At 41.9% G+C, this 24,613-nt stretch overlaps 1 protein-coding gene across 4 annotated transcripts in view; it reads right to left on the bottom strand.

Annotated features, from left to right (window-relative positions):
* Nucleotides 1-24,613, bottom strand: part of TUB (TUB bipartite transcription factor) — a 115,550-nt gene that overhangs the window by 26,394 nt on the left and 64,543 nt on the right. For 2 of the 4 annotated variants that reach the window (XM_090032633.1, XM_090032634.1), the window contains exon 4: nt 16,796-16,930. The exons of 1 other annotated variant lie outside the window; for it this stretch is intronic. In XM_090032633.1, coding sequence (XP_089888759.1) covers nt 16,796-16,930 — 135 coding nt within the window. Of the gene's footprint in view, nt 1-16,795; nt 16,934-24,613 lie in introns of all 4 variants that reach the window. One more of the 4 variants, XM_090032632.1, reaches the window with a different exon arrangement.

The following is a 24,613-nucleotide window of genomic DNA, read 5'->3' as shown; positions in this document are numbered from 1 at the left end:
GCAGCTGGGGGGCCTCTCCAGCATGGCTGGGGAGGTTGGGGGCTATGGCTTGAGAGTGAGGGGCCTGGACCTACATTCTACTGAGTGAAGGGGGCAGGAGGAGCTAAGATTTTTTTTTCATGATAACCCCAAATCATATACCAAAATTTATAGGTACTTAGAATTTATTTTAATATAATGGTTAAGACACTGGTAGGCTTCCAAATTGCTTAAAAACTGTAAATATATCCATGAAACATTGTGTTCAATAGATATATAGTGGTGTTTGACTATTTATTTATTTAATTGTGGAATTTGGGTTTTAAATTGGAGAATTTGTTTTTTAAACAGAATACCAGGATCCCCACTTATCCTGAAGTAGTTGAAATAAATAATGATACCTACTGTCGGGGATTCTTTTAGCTTGGCTGCAAAACTTTTGGGGTGGGGGGGAAACCCTGCATTTGTATTTATTTATTTAATGCAAACGCACGACTAACTTTATAGACCCAGACTGAAAGCAGAGATTGAATCACAGATTCTCTGCCAGAGGATGAGATAAAATGATGAAATGCATAATTAAAACAAGAAAGAGTTGCTCCTGCAAACCCTGGAAAGGAAGTAAAGAAATTCTACCTAATGAATGAGAAGCAAATGAGGTGTTTTTTTTCTCATTTAAGCTTTGATATGATGTTGTGTTGCAAATACTTAAATTCACTTCAGGAGGTGTTTCCAACGTATTTTTCCTAATTTTTAAAATTTATTTGTCTTGTCTGATTGTGCAATGACAACGTACCTTTGGAAGCTTATTACTGAGACTTTTTTTCCCTACAGTTGTAATATTACAACTAGAGGAAGTTCCCTTATAGAAAAGGCAGAATTGTATAGGTCAGCCTGTATTTGCTGACAAATGTTCATATTCCTTGTGCTCATCAAAATTTTATTCGGAAAAAAGTTTCCAATACTTTCGTCATGACCCTATAGAGACATAAAATGGATAAATGAGGACCCATCTCAGCCTCTTGAGAGATGATCATAGAAGCTCTCTAGGGACCTTCCCCTGTGTCAGCTGGATAGGGGACTTTAGATCCCCAAGGATATATTAGCTCTGACTCTGCAGGTCTTAGAAAGATCTCCTGCATGGCATTCATAGTGCCCTTCAGGTGCAGCTCTGGTACCTATCTGTCAAGATACTGTATTTATAAGAGCCGCATTGCTGTATTATTTGAACTTGAGTATTGATTGTTTTGAGCATCAAAACACTTCTGCAAAGTAGAGTCATGTTTATTATCCCTATATACAGAGTGGGAACTTATACCTTGGGGTCATGTGGTAGGTCTGCAACAGAGCGATGAACTGAACTGGGGTCTCAAGCACTTGCCCTAATCACTGGATCATCCTGCCTCTCCTGCTGAGACCACACTGTCCTGCTTATTTGTTTTCTGACCTCTTCCCATTGGGACAGACAGAAAGTGATGAAGTGGATGCCAGCTGGAAAGGGTCACAATATCATGGCAGTTAGTACTTCCCCAGCTTCCTCCTCGCAGAATAGAGGACACTAGCCAGAATGGCTAAAAACACTAGCTGGCTATTCTAGGTTTATTTGCACACAGCTGGCTGCACACAGACTGCTTTTTGTAAGATTGCTGGCACTAGCATATCTATGAGTGGGGGAGGAAAGCACCTGCCCTGGTTGCAGACTTGGAGGAGGCACCAGAATGGTTGCCTCCAAGACCCTATGCCACAGCAGTTGCTGAAGCTGCTGTGTGAGGAGTGTGTGCTGTAGTGGATCAGCAGCAGTGGCCCTGCACCCCTATCACATCAACTGCTGAAGCCACGATCTTGAGGATAGAGAAGGCTTGTTTGAAAAAACTGCACCCTCTTCCCAATACATCTCTCCTCTCCCCCTCCACTCTGCCCAAGACATTGAAATACTAAGTTATTGCTGGTGTGCATTTTGAATATTCAAATTACTATAGAGCTATAGTAATATTAAATGATGTCATTTAATTATTGTAATTAAATAATACAATGCATTTATTTTGGGGAAGAATCAGGTGGGCTTTGTGAACAAGAATGAGAGAATGAATTCACAGCAGGTCAGATTTGGGTTTGCTGTCAGATTTGACAGCACTTGAATATCATCCTGATGAACATTTTAGAAATACCAACAAAAGGCTTTATTTTAGCCAGTTGAGACATCAATGTTCTGGCAGAAAGGGAATTTCAGGAAGAATGGCACAGTAAGAGGCCGCTTTACTGCTTGTATCTTTGTTCATGAGATAACCAAGAAAGAGCCAGGCAACACTAGAACTAGGGGTCTTCGGCTGAAACTAGTAGTTGACAGGTTTAAAACGAACCAGAGAAAGTATTCTTTGTGTAACATATTGTTAACTTGTGGAATTCACTGCTGTAGGACATGATAAAGCAGCTAGCATAGCCAGGTTAAAAAGGGACTGGACAAATTCATGGATGGCAGATCTATCTGTGCAGATAGTGCTGCCTGCAGGGCTTTGGTTGTTTGACCATGGGATGTTTTAAGACAAACTGCTAGGAAGAGAGGAGGTCTACCTGAATAAGTGAAGAAAAAGCATCTTTGCAGCTGGGCTCGATAACCTAGCGATGAGGACATTAAACTAGGTTCACAGGGTGGGGGGAGGGATGGAGACCAAAGCCTTGAGGGAAGTGGGTGACCTGAAGGAAGCACAAATAGGATGGGGCAACAGGGGAGGCTTTCACATCCTTCCTGAAAAAGTAGGGCAATCTGCTACTTACTTTAGGTGCCTGTACACTAATGCATGGAGCCTGGGAAACAAGCAGAAAGAATTGGAAGTCCTTGCACAGTTATAGAACTATGATGCGATGGGAATAACAGAAACTTGGTGGGATTGCATGACTGGAGCACTGTTATGGATGGCTACAAACTGTTCAGGAAGGACAGGCAGGGGAGAAGAGGAGGAGCTGCTCATTAAGTAAAATAGCTGCGTGATTGCTCAGAGCTCCGGTATGAAACTGGAGATTGACCTTGATCCACAGATCCTCAAGAGGCCTGAGGGAAAAGCAATAGGGGTGAGATCATGGAGGGGGTCTGCTATAGACCACCAGACCAGGAGGATGAGGTGAATGAGGCTTTTTTTCAAACAGCTAGCAGAAGTTTCCTGGTCACAGGCCCTTGGTTCTCATGGAGGATTTCAATCACCCTGACTTCTGCTGTACAGCAGTGCACAGGCAACCCAGGAACTCTTTTGGACAGTACTGGGGATGACTTCTGGTGCAAATGCTGGCGAAGCTAACTAGGGGCCATGCTCTTCTTGACCTACTGCTCTCAAACTGGGAAGAACTGGTGGTGGATGTAGAAGTGGATGGGAGCCTGGACACCAATGACTGTGAGATGATTTAGTCCAGGATCCTGAGGAAAGGAAGGAAGGAGAGCAGCAGAGTAAGGACCCTTTACTTCAGAAAAGCAGACTTTGACTCACTAAGGGAACTGGTGGGCAGGTTGCCCTGAGAGGCCAGTCCAAGGGATGAAAGGAGTCCAGGAGAGCTAGTTTTAGTTTAAGGAAACCTTACTGAGGGATCTTACCAACCATCCTGATATGCAGGAAGACTGGCAAGCATGGCAGAATATGAGCTTGGCTTAGCAATGAGCTACAATGAGCTAAAACACAAAAAGGTCATAAGTGGAAACTTAGACAAATGACTAGGGAGGAATGTAAGAGTATTAATCAGGTTTGAAGGGATGAAATTGAGGAAGCCAAAGCACAACTGGAGTTGCAGCTAGCAAGGGACATGAAAGGTAACATGAGGGCTTTCTACAAATATGTTGGCAACAAGGCAAAGATCAAGCAAAGTGTGGATCCTTCTACTGAATGGGGGAGGCAACCTTGTGACAGAGGATGCAGAAAAGGCTGAAGTACTTGATGCCCTTTTTACCTCAGTCTTTACAGGCAAGGTCAGCTCTTGGACTACATGGCAGCACAGTTTGGGGAGGATGTGAGCAGCTGACAGTGGCAAAAGAATAGGTTAGGAACTATTTAGAAAACCTGAACATGTACAAATCCATGGGGCCAGACAGGATGCATCCAAGGGTGTTGACTGCAGAGCCACTGGCCATCATCTTTGAAAACTCACGGGAGATTGGGGGAGGTCCCAGATGATTGGAAAAGGCCAAATATAGTACCCATCTTTTTAAGAAAGGGAAGGAGGAGGGTCTGGGGAACTACAGACCAGTCAGTCTCACCTCAGTCCCTGGAAAAATCACAGAGCAGATCCTTGAGGAATCCATTCCTAAGAAGTCTGGGTTGGATGAATGGACTGTAAGGTGGATAGAAAACTGGCTGGATTGTTGAGTTCAAAGGGTAGTAATCCAAAGATTCAATGTCAAGTTGACAGCTGCTATCAAGTAGAGTGCTCCAGGGTTGGGCTTGGGTCTGATTTTGTTCAATATCTTCACCAGCAACCTGGGATATAGGAAGGAGTGCAGTTCGCAGATGACACCAAGTGGGGTGAGGGAGTGTGGAGGGAGGGGGGAGAGTAGTGAATATGCTGGAGGATAGGGCTAGGATTTGGAAACACCTAGACAAACTGGATCAAAAGAAACCTCATGCAGTTCAATAAAGACATGAATAAAGTCCTGCACTTGGGACAGAACAATCCCATGCACCAGTACAGCTTGCGCACCAACTGACTAAGCAGCAGCTCTGCAGAAAAGGACCTGCGGGTTACAGTAGACAACAAGCTAAATATGAGCCAACAGTGTGCTCTTCTTGTAAAGAAGGCAAATTGTATATTGGGCTGCATTAGTAGGAGTGTTGCCAGCATACTGAAGCAAGTAATTATTCCCCTCTATTCTGCACTGGTGAGGCCATATCTGGAGTACTGTGTTCAGTTTTGGGGCCCCCCCAGAAAGGGTATGGACAAATTGGAGAGAGTCTAGCAGAGGGCAACAAAAATGGTTTTGGGGGTGGGGCTGGGGACATGACTTGAGGAGAGGCTGAGGGAACTGGGTTTATTTGGTCTGCAGAAGAGAAGACTGAGGGAAGATTTGGTGGCAGTCTTCAACTACCTGAAAAGTGGTTCCAAAGAGGATAGCACTAGTCTATTCCTAGTGGTGGCAGATGACAGAACAAGGAGGAATGGTCTCAAGTTGTAGCAAGAGAAGTTTTAGGTTAGATATTGGGAAAGACTCACAAGGAGGGTAGTAAAGCCCTGGAACAGATTACCCAGACTATGGAATCTCTATCATTGGAGGTTTTTAAGACCTGGTGTAACAGATTAGGTGCCTGAGGGACATTGTGATGCCCCATAGAGGCTCCCTCATCCCTGTTAGACTCCTCCCCTTGTTGGGGCTTCAGCTTCTGCACATCTACTTTCTCTGAGTCCTTAGCTAAGACTCACTGTTCTGGATCTGGCTTCTGGACTCCAGACCTGCTCATCTCTGATTTCTGATCCTGCTTCAGCTGTCTGGGCCCCCATCATGAGCAATCTCCACCCTTCTCAGACCCCAGACATTTTGAGCCCCAAGCTCTGCCCTTCACTGGGCTCTGGATGCTCTGGCCCAAGTCTGCACCTTGAGCTTGACCCCTGACACATGTGCCTCAGGCACTAATAGCATTTCCAAGCCACCCTTTGTCCCTTCCACAAATCATCTGTTAAAACCCACACACAAAGTTATGCCATCTGACAGCAACACATATCCCCCAGCCCACCAGCTTCCTACTATGCTTGTGTCAGACCCCTTGGGTTGCTTTCCCAAGGCTTCCTGCCCAGCAGTCATCAGTAGCAGCCAGCTCACAGCATAGCTTCCTCCCCTTGCTGCTTCCCAGATGACTCCCTGTTCTGGCTCTGGCTCTGACTTGTATATACCTAAAGCCCTGCCCCCTTCTGGTCACATGACTCTCCTGCCAGCTGACTTGACCACAGGGCTGCTGGTTGTCTGTGCCTGTGCTACAAAGAGGGTACATGCCACTCTCCAGTAACAGGGCAAGGGTTCCTGTTACACCCGACCAGACAAAGCCTTGGTTGGAATGATCTAGTTGGGGCTGGTCCTGCTTTGAGCAGAGGGTTGGACTAGATGATCTTCTGCAGTCCCTGCCAACCCTAATTTGCTAAGATTCTGTGGCCTATTAATGGCTATTGAACTGTGTTTGGAGATGTTTCTTTTGGCATCTCTAATCCAATAAATGATGGATGCCAGGGAAGTTACGAAACAGAGGATGGATCAGTCTAGAGACATCCAGTTCAGTGCTCCCCCTGGATAGCATCCACTTCTGCCACTGTCAGAGACAAGACACTGGCCTAGATGGACCATTAGTTTGACCCAGTATGGCACTTAATGTTCTTATCAAAACCATAGTTAAAAAAAGCAAAATGTCCACAACCAAGCAACGTTAAGCCAGCTGGTAAAAATGTTCACAAGTACTAACGGAAATATGGAGATGGATAGCTATCTGACAATAGCATACAGGAAAACTATCCCACATATTGTGCTAATTAAACCTGAATAAATTGCAACTCAACATGTGATAGCAACTAGCAAACTACTTAATATGTTGTCAGATACCATAGGATGTGAATGACTAGGCAGAAGCATATCAGGGATATAAGCACAATAAATCAATTTTCCAAAATGATCGCTCTAGTACTTGCTTACTATAAATTATACAAAGATCCATATCCTGGGGTTTTGTGTACAACAGAATCAAATGTGTGTTTATGTACTTAAGTATTTTGTTGCAAAAAAGCTTCAAGTGAATATTGTGCACTCTTGTCTCTTAGATGTACAAAAAATAGTACAGCACTATGGAAAAGAAAGATGCAGAAATTATTTTACTAAATGCAAGAAAAGGTTAATCAAACAACTGGAACTCCTCCCCCCCCCACACTGTCTCTCAATTAGCATAAAAGAATTGGTTTTACTAAAGTAATTTCTTCATAGGATGTTCATGAACTAACTCAGGAAGCAAATCTAAAGCAGGCTGTAGGGCACTACAGAGGGAATTAACCAAACTAAGTGATTGGGCAGTATGTTGGCAGATGAAATTCAGTACAAACAAGGGCATGTGGGGGGGAGGCAATATTATCGTCAGGGTGGATCCAGAGGGGTAGCATTGACATAACTGCACCCCTCTTTCAAACTGACCTGTGCTGCTGGAGCCTCTGGGGATTTTAAAACGTCCCCCAAATGGAAGAACATACCCCCTTCCCTTCCATGCTCAGAGGCATATCCCTTCCCCTCCCTTTCCTCCAATCCCTGACTTCCATGGCTGCTTTGCCTGCTGTCCCAGGGGCAGGGGAATCATCAAAGCTGCTCCTGCATGCTCCAGCTGGGCTGCAAGGGGGGCTGGGCTCACCTACAGCAGTGACAGCAGCAACAGCTTCCCACACCTGCTTCTGGTGGGGAACAAGACAGTGTGGTGGAGCCCACCCCTTCCACATTGCAGCTGCCACTGTTCCCACCTGAGCCCAGGCCCTGGCCCAGCTAAAGTAGGCAGGAGAAGCTCAGAAGCTTCCCCCAGGACAGCAGAGAAAGCAGCAGCAACTGGAAGAGGAGAGGATGGAAGGGAAGGTATACCTCTGCCCATAGAAGGGAGGGCAGGGATGCTTAGCTGATTTTGGAACTTTAAAAAGTCCCCAGAGGTTCCCATGGTGTGGTCTACCCACATAAGAGGGATGGGGGGAACAGGCTGGAAATGGGGATACAGCCACCTTGGCAGTTTATCTATTCCCAAACCCCTCTTTACCAAATCCTGGATCTGCTAACAGATGGGACATTGAAGCACCTTAAAGAAATTCAGGTCCTGCTCTAGAAAAGCACACAGGCATGGGCTTACAAATCAGCATGTGAGCTGTTTCATTTAAATCAATGGGACTATTCATTTACTAAACTTTAAGCACATGCTTAAGCACTTTGCTGAATAAAGTCTGAGAACATGCCCAAGGTCAGGCAAGAAGTCTGTGATAGAGTAGATAACTAAACACAGATTTATCAAGTTCCAGCCTAGTGCATTTAACAACAAAATCATCCTTCTTTTAGAAAACTGCTGACAGCAATGATGTTGAAACAGTGCTTTAAAAGGGTGGGACTTTTTTTTTTAAAAGCAGGCTTCAGAAAGGAGATGGTTGGATCTGGAAATCTCATCAGCATGTACAAGATTCAGGAGGTTAGTACTGGCACTGCAGCTGCATATTACTATTCTGGAGCACTAGAAAGCAGCTTGCTCTCTCTGACTTGAAAATGGCAGCATAATACTACAAAGGAATGCTGGCCTGTTTCAAAAATCAAAGAGACCATTTTGAGTGTATCCTTAAGAAAAAAAAATCTACTTTTATTAAACTCAAATCAGAACAAAAAGAATCCTCAGGCCTTAAAGGATTTCATTCACAAACCACAGCTCTGCATTTATCTCAAGTGATCCACATTTTAAGTTAAACAGACCAGATAACAATCGTATCTTTCTTGAATCCCGTTTGTCAAGGAGATGCTCCATTTAGAATAAAATTTACTTCTGGTGCTGTTATAAAATAATGTTGAAGATTTTACCAATGTACATATCTATATAAAAATCAATATTTAAAAACTGCTCCAATTCAGAGTAACTATTCACTAAGATATACTAATAAGTTATATCAAAGGGTCTTGCTTTAGAACATGTCTTTTAGGAATTTATAATTCAGTTGTTAAAAAAAAAAATGGCAGTGAGATAAAACCTTGTATATGGAAGAGTTCAGCTAAGGGGGACTTTCAAAAATCAACTAAGAGTAAAACAAAGTGTTGGTTAATTTTTAGGCTCGCTGTAACATTTGAAAATATATTCTAGGGCCAGAATTTTCTGAACCATTGATTCAAAATTCGCCTATTTTACTAGGCCTTTTTTCATCCAATGAGCACAATATTTGGCTTAGAAAAATTCCACTAAAATGAGTTTAGGAATACCATCTTCTGGTGCTTCAGTGATTTGCTTTTGACAAGATTAGGACTTCTGCAACAGTGCCTGTCGTTTCATAATCTATATGCTAAGGAGTCTTTGGAATGGTAACAGAGACCATTAATGACCTCCTTACAGTCATGTTCATAGGTGGCCAAAGGGCAATTTAGAGAGGGTTCTAGTACTCAGAAATAAAAGGATTTTTCTTAATGTTCATTTGTTCCTCCTACTGCCCCAGCTGTTATGTAGAATGGAGCCAACTTAAAGCAGCTCAAAATTAACTCAGCTTCTCCTCTTAAACAAGGATATGCTATGTTGAAAACTTGTGCTACTTCTGCAACAAATTCCAGGGCCTTCCTAATCAACCTGCTTTAAGGCATGCTTTGTTATGGACAAAAGAGGGGCAGGATGGGCTATTCCAAATATATGAATAAAAAGGAAAGAAAGGGAAGCAGCAAAAATAAAACAAGTCAAGCCAAGAAGCAAAATAATGACCCTAATAGAAAGGCGTTGAATCAGACGTGCACAGACAGAATTATACCTGGAAAAAACTCATTCCTCTGCTCAGGGGCTGTTACAAAAGCAGCAGATAATGCTGCAATATGCTAAATACTCTGAACATAAAAGACAACAGGAAAATAAGAAGGGTGTTGTTTATTTTGGCAATGAAACACCTCCACATTGTAAATTTAATTTGCAAAATCTTTATAAAAATCCTAGGATTTGTGGGTGTCAAATCACAAAGCCCACTTACTCCGTAAGAGCTTTTCTTAGAGTTAGGCCAGGGGTCAGTTGTTCATTTTTCTCCTAGCTTGGTTTCTCCTAGAAAAAACAAACATCTTACCTGGCTTATTTCAACCACTTGCCATGGTAGCTTCTATTTGAAAAGACACACAATGTGTATGTATACTTCCAGAAATCTCAGTTCTGAAAAATATGGTAATAGATGTATCTGATAGAGGCTTGCACAAGCTACAATTTGCTTTGTTCCTATATTTACAGGTGTGATTATATTGTATAATATGATTTTTTCATGGCTAACTGGTGTATTTGACATGCTTATTCTGATTATTCTTCCATGTGTGACTACCTAAGCAATACTGAAGATGAAATGCACATACTGAGACAAATTCTACCCCAATCCATATGCCGTTGGCAGCATGTAGATTGCTCAAGACATAAAGAAAGCCAGAACGTGATTCGGTGTTTTAACTGGAAATACAGCGTAAGGCAATTTTAAAGGGCCATAAATTATAATTTTTTTCAAACTCTACTTTATGTACAATAGTTAACTGCTGACTCAGAAGCTTGTATTCAGATGCCAAACTACCAAACTTGTCAGGCTAACCAGACAGCTATGTTACTGCTAAATGCAAGCAGTGAATTTGCTTTTTTTTTTTTTTTAAAGGACTTGATACCTGTTAAGTAATACAGGTCAGTAAGAAGACCCTAACAGCTACAGTATAAGGCACACTAATCAGACCTCCCTGAATGGGGCACTAGTACAAATTTGTTGCCCCTGAACTTGGGAATGACAATCAGCCATACATGAGCAATTATCCAAATCCTATGGCTGCTTCTCTTTCTTTGTGTCAGTGCAAGCTCATTAAGCATAATATTTCCCTCATGCTCATTTTTATCTCATTGTTCTGATCATAGCTTCATCATCTGTGGAGCCACTTAGAAAAGCATTACACATCTAAGACCCAAAGTACAATCATTACAACAAAGCTTCAAGAGATGCTCATGTATAATGCAAAGGTTTTAGTTCTGAATTAGCTGATTATTCATAAAATCTAGTCTGCTTTTTATTTATTTATTTATTTTTAGTACAAAGAACACAGCCATGCTCAGAAACTTAATCTTTACTTCAGTTAAACACCAGGGGAAACCTTTTTAAATATGTTATTTTAGAGTATAAATGTAAACTCGCACCTTTTCCAGCATGCATCCCACTGACTAAAGGGACACAGTGGGGTTACAATTTGTGAGGCAAATTAATTCCCAAGAAATGAATAAGACAAGTCAAGTGTAACCAACTCCAAAAGCTGACTCCTGGAATAACAGCCTAAAAAGAAAAAAACATCTTTTTTTCCAATCTAACATCACTTGAGATAACAGAAGAAAGAAATTTTAAAATGTAATTAACTTCCACAACCCACCCCACCCTCCACAAAGCCAGATTCTGAAGACTTCTTATAGGGACCTAATTGTAGGAACTACAATCCATGTCCCTAACCTTCAGGCAGACTCACACTCTGAAACCCTTTCCGGTCCTACAACTCTATCCAGGGATTTGAATACTGGCCATAGACGACTCAAATTCTTGCCCGACCTGTTCCTGGATATTAGCTCAACACAACTGTAGATTCAGTGCTTTTCCATATAACGTGACCTCTACTTGCCTGCAAGAACAGTTTACTCCGAGCTGCTGTGGAGACTCTCTCCCTGGCTAGGGACAGACATTACACAAACCAGTTTAAGTGTTCAGAAACTGGTTTAAACCTGTAACAGAACAGATGTTCAGTGCACATAAAACCAGTTTGAAATTGGCTGAAACCGGTTTGAGATGACCCTGGTTGACTGTAGTAGCCACCAGTAGTGGCTGTGTGGCAGTGTTCCTGCCTACCATGTGGGCAATTTAGGTTCAAGTCCCAGTGGAGGTGACTTGAGGTGAGTGAGCTAACAAGAAGCAAATCTTGCAGTGGAAAAGGACCATTCTGTTCAGACTTAACTGATTTGGGTCAAACTGGTTTATGCAATGTCTGCCCCAGACCCCAGTGGCAACATATAGGGGGTGCATGTGCACCCCGCCTGAGAGAGCTGGTGCACCCCCTCAGCCAGCGCTCCCTGCTTGGGTGGGGGAAAGATACTTTTTTGGTTTTCTTCACCTATGAGCTTTTTGTTTATTATGGGGTCAATCCCAAAAGAAACCAATCAAACCCTGGAATCAGTACTCCCAGCTCTGGCAGGCATTAGGAGGACTAAAAACAAATTCTAGGAGCTGTTAGCTGTTTACATGATCAAGTCCCACTTGCATAGTTTGGACAGTCATACCAGCTAGTTTCAGTTTCTGGTTCTCATGCACTAGCAGAGTTTTACAGCATCTGGGTTAAAAGTCATACTAACACAGAGAAATGTTTTTGGCAACTGCTGATTTCCACAACTATTATTTAACTTTTTAGTAAGCACACACTTCAGGCCATAATAGTGACATCCCCTACAAAACAAACCAGGCTATGCAAAAACTACCAGCAACTCCTAGGACAATTGTGAATACAGCAGTTTACCAAATGTATTGATGCTGGATATATTAAATTGAAGCAAAATAATTTAACAAACTATCAGGATAAAACAACAACTGACAGGTTCATAACAGTTTTCATCTGAAGATCTCTGAGCCCAATACAAACATAAACTTGGCCTTACAACAACTCCAATGAAATATCCTCATTTTTTTAGTTAGAGAAGGGACACAAGTGACTACGTCACTGGGATAACCCAGTGGTAGCATATTCAGACCCTAAGGGACACTGAAAAGAAGCACACACATCAGCTTGCTTATACCAGTCCCAGAAATAAGGCAACATAGCTTGCTTAGAGGAGCCCTGAGAGTGTTCCAGCTTGGTTATATGCTCAGGATTGTTTAAAACAACAGCATCCAGGTACAGCATGAAGACGGTATAGATATACCCACAGCAACAATACTGGGAATAGAACCTAGAACGGCCTTTACCCAAGCTTCTGCCCTAACCACTGAATCATGCCTCTTGTTATAAAAAGTCCTTGCACCTAAGGACCGTCTACTTTCACGGGTGGTAAAATATATATATATGATCATATATATGATCATATATATAATTAGTGCCCAATATATCAAAGCAGGCGTTTGTGAAAATCAGCCCTAAGATGATAATCTTGCTTCACCTTTAGTATGAAGATAACTCACTTATTGTGATTTTTAGAATTTGCTGCCAATTGATGTGCTTAATGTCACTCTAAAGACACATTTTCACCTTCAGCTTTTTGAAATAACTAGCAACCGAGCATTATTCTACAAAGCTTAAAAGTAATTATAAAATTATCACACCTTTACAAAAATGTTACCATGAGATACCAAGTGATCCCTCACATTTGCTTCATTTACATGTTTGTTTGTTGTTTCTATCAGTCAGCCCTGTAATATCAGTATAGGATCTAAAAGTCATGTTAGATCCTTATGTTTCACACAGGTTCAACAACAATGAAAGAGTCTTCAATCAGAATTCAGCTAACAATTTTAAAAAATGATGCAGAACCAAATTAAAGTCCAGTTGACTCTTTTTTAAATGCACTGGTTCTATGAGATGAAAGATAGGTAATATTTTATCAAACAAAACGTGTTCTTTGATATAATTAACAAAACATATAAGGAATAGTTCAAAAGAGTAGGAGGATGCCGTTCCTACACAGTCACATTCACATTATAATCCAATTTAAAGTAATATACTTAGTTAAACATGATTATTATTAATCAGTCAATAACAATTTGAATCTCTGCTAAAATGTGTCAAAGAGCCTATTTGGGAATGTCGCTCTTTAAAAGTCTTTCTTTAAAACAAAGCAGCAGGATCCTTAGAATGAAAAAATAACATTACTGTCTAGCCAATACTGAGATAATAAAAGGTTAAATATGATAAATCCCTCCTTACTCGGCATATAGAGATCAGGATGCAACTGTGCCACCCAAAAATGTTTGCTGACTGAGACATCTAGCCAGAAAATAGGACCCCAGTGGACATATTCACCAATACAACGTACTGCAAGATTTACAGGGCACACTTTAAACCACAAATTAAACAAATTATTTGCAATGCAATAAGGCCCAAGAACCTCAACCAGGCTTGGCCCCTCATTGTGACAGGTGTCCCTAGTGAAGTCAACATCCAAACTGTCATGGACTTTAGTGGTGCTAGGATTTCACTCAGACAGCCAAAACAGTCGAGTAAGACAGCACAGATGAATGTATAATGCAGCCACGTATATGTACTCGAGTGCTATACAAATCCCAACTACATGTAAATTTGTTAAAATTAAAGCGATATTTTACCTTTTGTTCACAATATAGTATGAAGTCCCATACAAGATAAAATGGCTATTGTATTCAGTCTAAAGAGAGTTTAAACAGAATTTATGTGATTATATGGTAAAAATGATTTAAGTACTACCATGTGCAATGCTTGGGTACCGCCTGTGTCAGCACTTCTATTACAAACATCAATTTTTTTTTTTTAGTTTTACTCACCAGTAAAATTTGCTTCAAGGTAAGACTTGGTATCCAGATTTCTACCTTTAAATTGTTTTTTTTTTTCATCTGAAATCCATGTTCCCAGTTTTCTTTTTTAATATCCAATAGTTTTAAATTCAGATCAGCTTAAGGATGCTCTTCTTTAAAGCACATATGCTTAACAGTAATTTTTACAAAAAAATGTAATTAGCTAGGGGGCAGACTCCACAGCCATTCCAACCCAGGTGTTCCTTTGGAGTCAAAGCTACTGACACAAACAGAACAGCTGCAGAAGTAGGCCCTTAGGGCACTGACAGACATGAAAAACAAAACAAAACAGCACTTTACCAGAAGAGGCAGCGTATTAGTTTGACCCAGCTATGCAGTGTCTGTATAGATTGGGCACGTCAGCAGAGCTTTTTGATGCCTTTATCTAAAACTGATTCAATCAGCTATTAGATAAAGGTACCAAAAAGCCCTTAAACATGCCTGACCTATACAGATGTTGGGTGAGTCAGGTTCAACTAATATGATGCCTCTTATAGACATGCACTGCGCACGGTGCTGGGGCTCACCAAACTTAAAATAAAGCACTGTTTTCTGCCCCCATGTCTGTAAGCAGCCATGATTAAATATCATTTGTTACTGCAGGCTCTGATGCTGTAAGGTCTGTACAGGGGAAGGAGCCCCAGTATCATGATCTTAACTCAGGCCCTGGACAAACATTCATATGAAGTGCTTCAAATACCACTTCAGTTTGGGGCACTTCAAATTCAGAGAACTTTAGACCATGGACAGATGTATAGCTCCCAATTGCCCTCTGTCACAAACCAAAATGCTACAGAATTTCTGTAACAGTATGAAGCAACATGCTCTCCAGCCAGAAGAAACAATAGATTATTCAGTTCTTTAGCTCTACTCCTCTTCTCCAGGGTTCAGAGTGGGAAGGCAGAAGGAGATGGGGAAGGGAAGAGATAGGGACAGACAGTCAGTGAGCGCTCTCCTGTGTGCTCAGCCTCTGGTCGCCTGGTTCCAGATTCCATACATTTCCTTACGTGGCTCTTGGGGTCAAGGGATTACGAGGACAGCCATGTACACAGATCTCACACTGGCTGCATGCTCTGCTGTCCCCTTCCCTCCCTCTGAGAATGGAAAGGAATGGGAGAGCAGAGCACTATGGGATACAGGAGGACCAAGTAATCTCCTATAAGTGAAATGAAGTGCTTCAAAGAAGTTGCTTTTTGATTCAGGGAGTGCTTTGGCCATTTTTAGAACATGCCTTAAGTCTGCATGCCTGTCTACTTGCTCTTTGAAGCATTTCAAATGTTACATCTGTCCAGGTTCTAATCGTATAATATATAAACAGCATTCTTGACCACGCAAACACACACATTTTACCTAACTGTAAAGGACAGAAAGTTACATGTATGAGAGAACAGCACAGAGTCCAGATAAATAGGGATTTCGGCTGCCTCAACATGTGCTTGTTTGTGTTCTAATTAGAACGTCAGAGCGTTCTAGTCAGATTAATCATCTGCTCTGCATGCTAATTAGAACGCTCCAGCGTCACCTCCATCATGTCTTAAAATAGCCGCAGGGGAGCTTTAGCTAAACCTAGTTGGAAGAGATTTAGATAAAGCATCCTGTGGCCATTTTTAAATGCACAGGAGCTTAATACATGTGATGGTGAAATTTTAATTAGAGCGACCGTTCCAGAATTGTTCCAATTAAAACCCCCTCCCTCCTACCGCCGAGTATGTCTATAGGCAGCCATAATGACCTGACCTGAAGTCCACTGAAATCAATGGAAAGACACTTATTGATTTGAGCGGGCTTTGGATCTGCCTTCAGAGTAAAGGTATATTCATTCTGGTATAAAAACAAATCACTTAGAGAGCATTCAATTACTTCATCCCACTTGCTCCATCTATCTTCTTGTAGTTCAGCTATTACATCTAACACTGGCAGTAATTCCATTTCTCGTAATTCTTTTGTCACTATGATGAGTATTTATTTTCAGAATAGAGACTGTATGCGTCTACTTACTAGCACCCAAAATCATGTCATAAAGATTTTTATTTACACATTGATCTGGTGCCTCTGAAGCTGTAATTTTAGAACCACACCAAAGCTAACAGCAAAACTTCTATTAACTTCAATGGGGCCAGGATTTCAGCCTGAGTTAGTGTAATTTTTAAAACTCAGGGTCAGTTTGGATACATATTTGTTCATTTGAAGCATGGCTGCTCTGAGGCACCATAAATACAGACGATATAAGAACATATGAAAAATAATTGCTCTCAGCAGATAATTGCCTAGAACTTCTATGCAAAATGCTGCATTAATATATTCTCCTCCCCTATTTGTCACTGGTAATATTCTATGTGGCTCTGCGAGAAGATCTGGTTAACAAGTCTCGTCCCCCCCTCCACTTTCATGTGTGCAATGTGCTGAGCTAGAAACAAGCCAAGCAAATTTTCCAATCCAATGCATGCATTTTTACAATATGCATTTAAACAATATTCAGCTGTCACAAGGTTAAAATAATTTAAAGAAACTTTGAACATACAGAAGCATCTTGCCATTAAATTCAACATTTGATATTTGGTATCATGCAGCTAACCTTTGTGTTTCCCCTTTTTCTCCTTTCTGGTGCTGCCAGTTTGACAGCTTGCAGCTGCTGCCTTGGTTTTTTTAGTCGATTTTGGAGCTTGAGCATCTGCTACCACCTTTACATCTTCCTGCTCGGCCTCCTGAACTGCTTGAGAAAGTCAGGGCACCCCACACCAAAAGGAGAAACAGACCAAAAAATGAGAGAGAGAGAGAGAGAGAAATGAGAACTCTATGAAGCCATGTAGGAAAAAGCAGACACAGCAGAGTTTAAGGCTTGGTTGATATCTCAGAGAGTTCATGAAGAAAAGAAATTAAATAAGAGACTGCTCAAATGGAAGATTTGCTAAGGTTAGGAAGTTTTTTAAACTTTATTTTCATCTTCTCTGTTTTCTTCCACTCCTAAAGTGTTTCAGTTGCTATGCACAAGGCCAAAAATACAACCAAAATACTATTAAGCATCTGTAAGCACATTTCCTTGTAATGAAGCCTGTGTCAGTGCTGATCATAGTTCATGCCACTTGATCTATCTTAACAATGTAAGATAATTTATAACTGTTTCCTTCAAATTTTCTACTGCCCCAGTATAAAACTAAATGCAGGGCATCGTCTGAAAATTTAACTTCAGAAAACTTACCTAAACTTACCTATGTAGTGCTATCAAATTTGGCTCCTTGTTTTATGTAGATGTATATATCCAGTTAAAGTAAAAAAATCCTCTCTTTTTAAAGCTTACATATTAAATCATTCTATAGAAATTCCAGTGCAAGACAGTTGTCATTATGAATGGCAACATAATTCATACTATTACAGTGACTTTCCCAGTAAAAAGGTTCACCACTTATAATAAACTGTTGCCTGATAGCATCTGAGGACTGTAATCTGTTAAATCTACATATACAACAATTTATTCTTCTAGCCATCATAAGCTCTTAAGTGAAATATAGAAATTCAGTGACACTTTCCTTGGTTTTAACATATTAAAAGAAATTGTCTTTATGAACTATATTCAAAGAAACAGCCCTCCTGTGAGCGGTACAGCAAGATCTTTAAGGATCAAATCTTCAAATTTTGCAAAATATCATAGCCCCATTTAAGTCATTGAAGCTATGAGATGGTTTACACCTAAATATGGTCCTACAACTAAAACAAGCAACTCTGGGCATCAAATTCACAGCTAACACCAAACTAGAAGCAGCACAGCCACGTTCATGTAGAGCTTCACCTGGGTGAATTAGTTTGGTCTTTTGGCAGATTTCAGGACACAGAAACTGTGGGGGAGGGAGGGGGGCAGTTGGGCTCATTTTAGACCAATTTTCCAAGTTTTGGCCAAAAGTCCTATTTCGGGGATGCTTTTGGAATGCCAGGACATCATCCTGAAATTCAGAATAGTTGGCTGCTTTTGCTAGAGCTCCCAAGAGACCATCCTGTAGGACATATCTGACTCTATCCAGCTCTTCATCTTTGCTAAATGAGAAACAAAAAGAAGCTTCTCCTTTTGGAAAAGATACACATTGCATGGAGCCTACAAGAAATCTGGCTTGTCCATAAGATTGATTTAACGTCCTGGGTAAACTCCCAAAATCCATAAAAGAGATGAAGCCCAATTACACTCCTGACATCCCAGGAACCCCTATCATACAAGATATAAATACACTCCAAACCCCTAAGCTATAGGGAAAGTTCTTCCCCCCTTATACATGTAGCAGCTCTATTGACCTCAATGAGACACTATGACTAAATAAGGCAGGAAGAATTCAGCTCTACTAGCTTAAAATGTAATTTGCAAACCCACATCTCCTCTTCCACAGCATAGGAATCTATAAATAGTGTCAAATTTACAACACACCAAGTGTCTGAGGAGCTCATTAACTGCTTTCTTTCCTTAACTCTGGAGAGCTCCAGTATTAAAGTTATACAGAAATGTTTTAGAAGTGTGTATGATCAGATGGGACAATAAGATCTATTTTGTTCCAACTCCTGGATCAACTTACAGTCTTTATCAAGTGACTAGTGCTAGTCATACATTCACTGGCAGCAATCCATTTGCCAAGCATTACAGAACATTGTGAATAAGACATTAGAAATAATGGAGGCAGTGACCACTCACTCCCTGAGGGAGAAGAGCAAGACTCAGGTGAAAGGCAGCACATTAATCCCTGTTTCCACCATCTTTAAGCATTCTATGTTTAACCCAGACAGCAGAGTCCCTGCTGGGAGGAAAAAGCCCTTTAAATAGTTAATTTGCAAGCCCAGCAACTCTGTCCTATATTTGCAGCTGTGTCTTTTTAAAAAAAAATTAGAGGTTTTTTTTTATGATGACGATCCAGCTTGTAATTAGAATTCAGTGGTTTGCTATCAGCTTATCAAATGACCTACATTCAATGACTAGCCAGTTCTCTAAAGCCATTCTAAACATTTTTAATAATGCTCATGCATTCAGATCAAGCACCATTTACTGAAACTAAAATGTGGATTAATCAGAACAGGATACAACATTGTGGTATTATGAACTAAAAAACTAAGTATACAAAACTTTTAAAGGACCAACTGCCCACCATCACATCAACTTTCCTTTGATCTAAGGAGTAAGAGCCTGAAGCTACATTGCTATTTCTGAAGCTTGCAGCTGCATGAATTAGATTTGAAAGCCCGTGCAGAACTGCCAGCCATAGATGTCTAAATCTTGCGAGAGGTGTGGTTTGAAACATTACAACACATTATGTTTAGGGCCATTTTGAATACACAGCATTAATACTGAAAATGCCAAATACAGGGCAAGTGGCAGAGGTAGAAAACTAATGCTTAAGATGCATCACTTCCCACTAACTACACTTGGGGAGTGAAGAGGAGTTGGTAGATTTTTTTCTTAGTTGTAAAATTAACTTTTAAAGGACAGCTTCTAAAACAAAGTCAAATCTTGCCCAGAATCCTCTGGTATTGTTTTCTATATATTTTGTATGAAACCCCCCTCACTAGTGCTTTCCTTACTGAGTGACCACTTTTTATACTATTTGAAAAAATAAAAAGTTTAAACAATATACATTTCTAGCTCTAGGACCTCTATTCAGGAAAGCATTAGTTTCAAAGGGCCTTAACATTACAGTCAAAGTTTAGCATGTGTGTATGAGCTTGCCTGAAAAAAAGGATGGACTTCGGACCTGACCCCAGTCCTCAAAGATTATCTTTGCAATGAGAAGCATGGCAACATTTCTCCAGTTTTCTGTCCTTTAAGCTGATAGTGTGAATACCATAATTCTTGTGGACCATGGACTGGATAGCAACTTCTACTTTTCTCATAGACTGTGGACCACAGAAGAAATATCATGCCTTCCTGCATTTACTATGGCCACAGAGAGGCACTCATTTCTACCAGTAAGAATGTCTTAATTTTTTACTGGTAGAAAACTAGCCTGGGAGCTGGAGCATACATGTATTCAAATCCCGGGGGTTGGAGAGTTTCACAGGCAAGCTCTCCAGCCAGTGGACACTAGAGGGCTGCTCCCTTAGGGGTGTATTTAATTGCCTGGGAAGGGGCAAGCTGTCAAGTTGCAGTTGGCAGCTGCTGGAAGGCAGCAGCTGTCACAAAGAGCCCAAGGAGGGTTTCAGCCCCAGGGGAATGCTCCCCCGCCCCACATCCCCAAACCTCGCTGCCACAGCCCATACTGCCCTGGGCTGACCTACCTCTGTCCCACTACGAGAAACTAAAGGGGAGGAAAAGTCATGTTGGCATAGCCTCTCTGTTCCTCCAACCTCACACACAATTTGCCAAGAGTGATGAATGGACAGAGAGAAAGTTGGCAGTGTATGCTTTCCTCCCAAGCAGGATGAGAACCAAGAGGCAAATAATGACCAGTCGCAATCTGTTTTTAGGGGCTGTTTTTGAGGCAATGCAACAATAGGTTGCTCCACAGAAGTGGCCCTGAATGAGAGATATATATGTTAAACTGGTCCCCAGCAGGCAATAAACACAACTGTCCATTCAGTGGGATGAAAAATAAAAACAGTTGTGGCAATAGTAACAATAACATAAAAGACATTTGACAGGCAGCTAAGGGGCCATATTTTCAAAAAAAACCAATTGGGCACTGGACATATAGCACATTTACAACAGCATAATCTGCATTTACACAAGTGTAAAATAGGAGCAGACACAAAACATAGTGTTTGCTAGAGCAAGTTACTATAATTTGATAATAGTTACCCTGTGGAAAAACAGTAGGAAAAAATACGCTGATGTTAGTTACACTAATAGGCATGTCATGTCCACAGTTATTTTGGGCTAGCCACATGTTCAATGGAAACAAGCTACTACACATTCCCCCACCACCTAATGTCAAGGCATGTTGGCCATGTGTAGATGAAATAATTGCATGACACTTTAAAGCGGGTTAAATGCTTTTGCATGATTTTAATGGTGTTGTCATCTGCACGTGTCAGCAGCATACTGTGCAGTAATTCCAGCCACTGTAGCAAATTTGGTGGCATAATGCACCTTAAATGACTTGGGGCACAGCAAACTAAAACTCCTCCAAGGAGTTCTAGTTTGCTGCCCTACAGCCGTGGAGCGAAGCACTGTGCCCCGTGTAGCTCCACAGCTCTGCAGGAAGCCCATGCAAGCAGCGTGGCAGCAGCCCAGGAAGGCAGGCTCTGCCCAGGAAAAAAAAGGGTGATTTTTTTTTTTCTTTCCTGGAGCCTGCCTACCTGCCTGAGCTGCGCGGGGGCCGAGTGCTTCCCTCTGCAGCTGCAGTGGTGCCCCCGGGATCACCCAAGCTGGGTGCCTACAGGCGGGTGCTGCCTGGGGAGGGACCGCTGCTGCTGTGGAGGGAAGTACCCCTCCCTGCAACCCCCCAAGACTGCTGTGCCAGCTGGCAGCTTGCCCTCCCCTCCCTGCTGCTGGAGAGGTAGGTAAGTGCACAGGTATGTGCATGACACAGGAGTGTACTTGGCCCTAAATTGAAGCAGGATTTTTAAAAACCCACTGCTTCAATTTAGGGCCTCCCTGTTTCATCTACATGCACCCTAAGGCTCTTGTTAGACGTTATCTTTCCCATGCGTTAAATCCTCTAAAGAAGGGAGTGCCCATCTATTAAAATAAGTGCCCTCTGAACATCTCAAAGCTGGGCAGCCCTGGATATACAGGGAGCTGCACTGTGGGTGCGAGGGGTAGCAGGTGACCTGCCAGGAAGCTGCAAGAGTTGGGGCAGATGAGCAGAGAGCTGCTATAGAGCTCTCAAAACATGCTCATGCACTTCAAGTAATTCTTTTCGAATATTTTTCTCCCATAAGAATTAAGGGCTAAGAATAGTAGTTCTGCTTTTAGATAACCCTGAAATGCAAACAAGATACGTTTGAAGTGGAACAGATGTATGACTCCATACTGTCACATCTATCATGTTATTCTTTTCTAGTGTCACAAATGATAACAGAAAGTTTTCCAGTGACGAGCATACTTTCAGATAATAGGATGGCATAAGTTAATCATTCATTTTAAAATTACTTCTCTATGTTCATTAAATGAAACAATAGATTAGCTGTCTACTTTCTATTGATTTCAATATGGAAAAATACTATGTTTTTGGGGAGACACACCAGGAAATAATCTCTCTGTATTAGCTCAGAATTTTGATTTAATGGCAAATAAAAAACTGTAGTACTCTTTTCATGTCACAGGGATCTGAACATCAGACTTGTTATTGTTGTTCAAGAAAGGGGCAATGCCCTAACAGCCTTGTGACACCAATGTTCTTTCATTGTTACAAAGAGAAAAAATTGCTCTCTTGTCATTTTGTGAGGGTATTGAATCACCTTGTGCTGTACCAATAGAATTTGTAAGTCAGGATGCAAAACATCTGGATGCACTTTGTAATCTAACTAAATAAGCTACAGTGCAAAAATGAGAGCAGAATAGGCAAATACTAAAAAGTAGGCAAATATTTAAAAAAAACACTGCCCATAAATATTTACCACTACTTCTGCTCCATATTTGTTCTTAATGATCAAATGCTTATGCTGGAAATAATAACAGCAGAAGTCAGTTTCCTAGCAGCAGGCACTGAATGTTTTTCAAAAACGAGTTTTACGTTTGTAAGCACAATTGTCCTTCCTAGAAATCATGGAATCATAGAAAATTAGGGTTGGGAGGGCACTCAGAAGAGCAACCCCCTGCTCAAAGCAGGACCATCCCCAATTAGATCATCCCAGCCAGGGGTCTGTCAAGCCAGGCCTTAAAAACCTCCAAGGATGGAGATTCTACCACCCCTCTAGGTAACCTGTTCCAGTGCTTCACCACCCTCCTAGTGAGAGAGTTTTTTCCTAATATCCAACTTAAACCTTCCTTGCTGCATCTTGCTGCTCCTTGTTCTGTCATCACTGAGAAAAGTCTAGCTCCACCCTCTTTGGAACCACCCTTCAGGTAGTTGATGACTGCTATCCCCCCTCAGTCTTCTCTTCTGCAGACTAAATAATATGGGTGTGTGAAGCAGCCCGTATTCAATTCAGATTTGGGATTTGATTCGTTGACTCAGATCATTGTCCCCGATTTGATTCAGCTGAATCCGAATCTGAAAATTTGATACTGATTCAGAGAATCAGCGATTAGGACACAGACACAGCTTTAAATGTTTTTTCTATGTACCTCAAGGTACCAGGCATGGCTTGTGAACGCTGCGATGCTGGGGCAGATGGAGTGTCCCACAGGATGGGGGGGGGGGGGGGAGCGAGCTCTCCAGCGTGCTCAACGGTGAGCCCAGAAGTATTTCTGGTCCAATTCTGGGCCCACGAGGAAGTGCACAGGGCCCCCCCACCCCACCCCTCTGGCTCGATGATTGGCTGCAGAGAGACCCTGGGTGCTGCCCAGACCCAGAAGGCACCAGTTGTCAAGCCCCTGGCGGTCCCCAGCAGGCCCAGAAGTGGACCGGAAGTGGTTCTGATCCACTTCTGGGTCTGCTGCCGAGTGCGCTGGGAAGCCCTCCGCACTCCTGTGGGACTCCCCATGTGCCCCAGCATTGCAGCATTCATGAGCTGCCTGGTATCTAGGGGTATGTAGAAAATCTATTTAAAGCTGTGTTAATGTCCAAATCTCCGGATCTCTCCAAATTGATTCAGAGGGTTCCAATTTGATTCGGAGAGATTAAAGAGTCCTCCGATTTAATTCGGATTCAGAGATTTGGCCACCAAATCAGGCCAAATCTACACCAAATCAAATCAGAGACTGAAGCTTCGCACAGCCCTACTAAATAAACCCAGTTCCCTCAGCCTCTCATCATAAGTCATGTGCTCCACCTCCCAAACCATTTTCGTTGCTCTCTACTATACTCTCTCCAACTTGTCCACATCCTTTCTATAGTGGGGGGCCCAAAACCGGACACAGTACTCCAGATGTGGCTTCACCAGTGCTGAATAGAGAGGAATAATTACTTCTTTCAATCTGCTGACAACATACTAATGCAGCCCAATATGCCATTAGCCTTCCTGGCAGCAAGGGCACACTGCTGACTCAAATCCAGCTTACTGTCCACTGTAACCCCCAGGTCCTTTTCTGCACAGTTGCTGCTTAGCCAGTCAGTCCCAAACTTGTAGCAATGCATGAGATTCTTCCATCCTAAGTGTAGGACTTTGCATTTGTCCTGTTGAACCTCAGGAAATTTCTTTTGGCCCAATCCTCCAATTTGTCTAGGTCACCCTGAATCCTAGCCCTACCCTCCAGTGTGTCTACTACACCCTACAGCTTGGTGTCACCTGCAAACTTGCTGAGGGTGTACATAATCCCGTCTTCCAGATCGTTAATGAAGATATTGAAGAAAACCAGCCCCAGGACCAACCCCTGGGG

This window comes from Crocodylus siamensis, chromosome 2 (assembly GCF_052110815.1).
Source record: "Crocodylus siamensis isolate JL-2025a chromosome 2, ASM5211081v1, whole genome shotgun sequence".
NCBI lineage: Eukaryota > Metazoa > Chordata > Crocodylia > Crocodylidae > Crocodylus > Crocodylus siamensis.
Note: the sequence above shows the minus strand (reverse complement) of the source record. Positions and strands in the feature narration are given on the sequence as shown.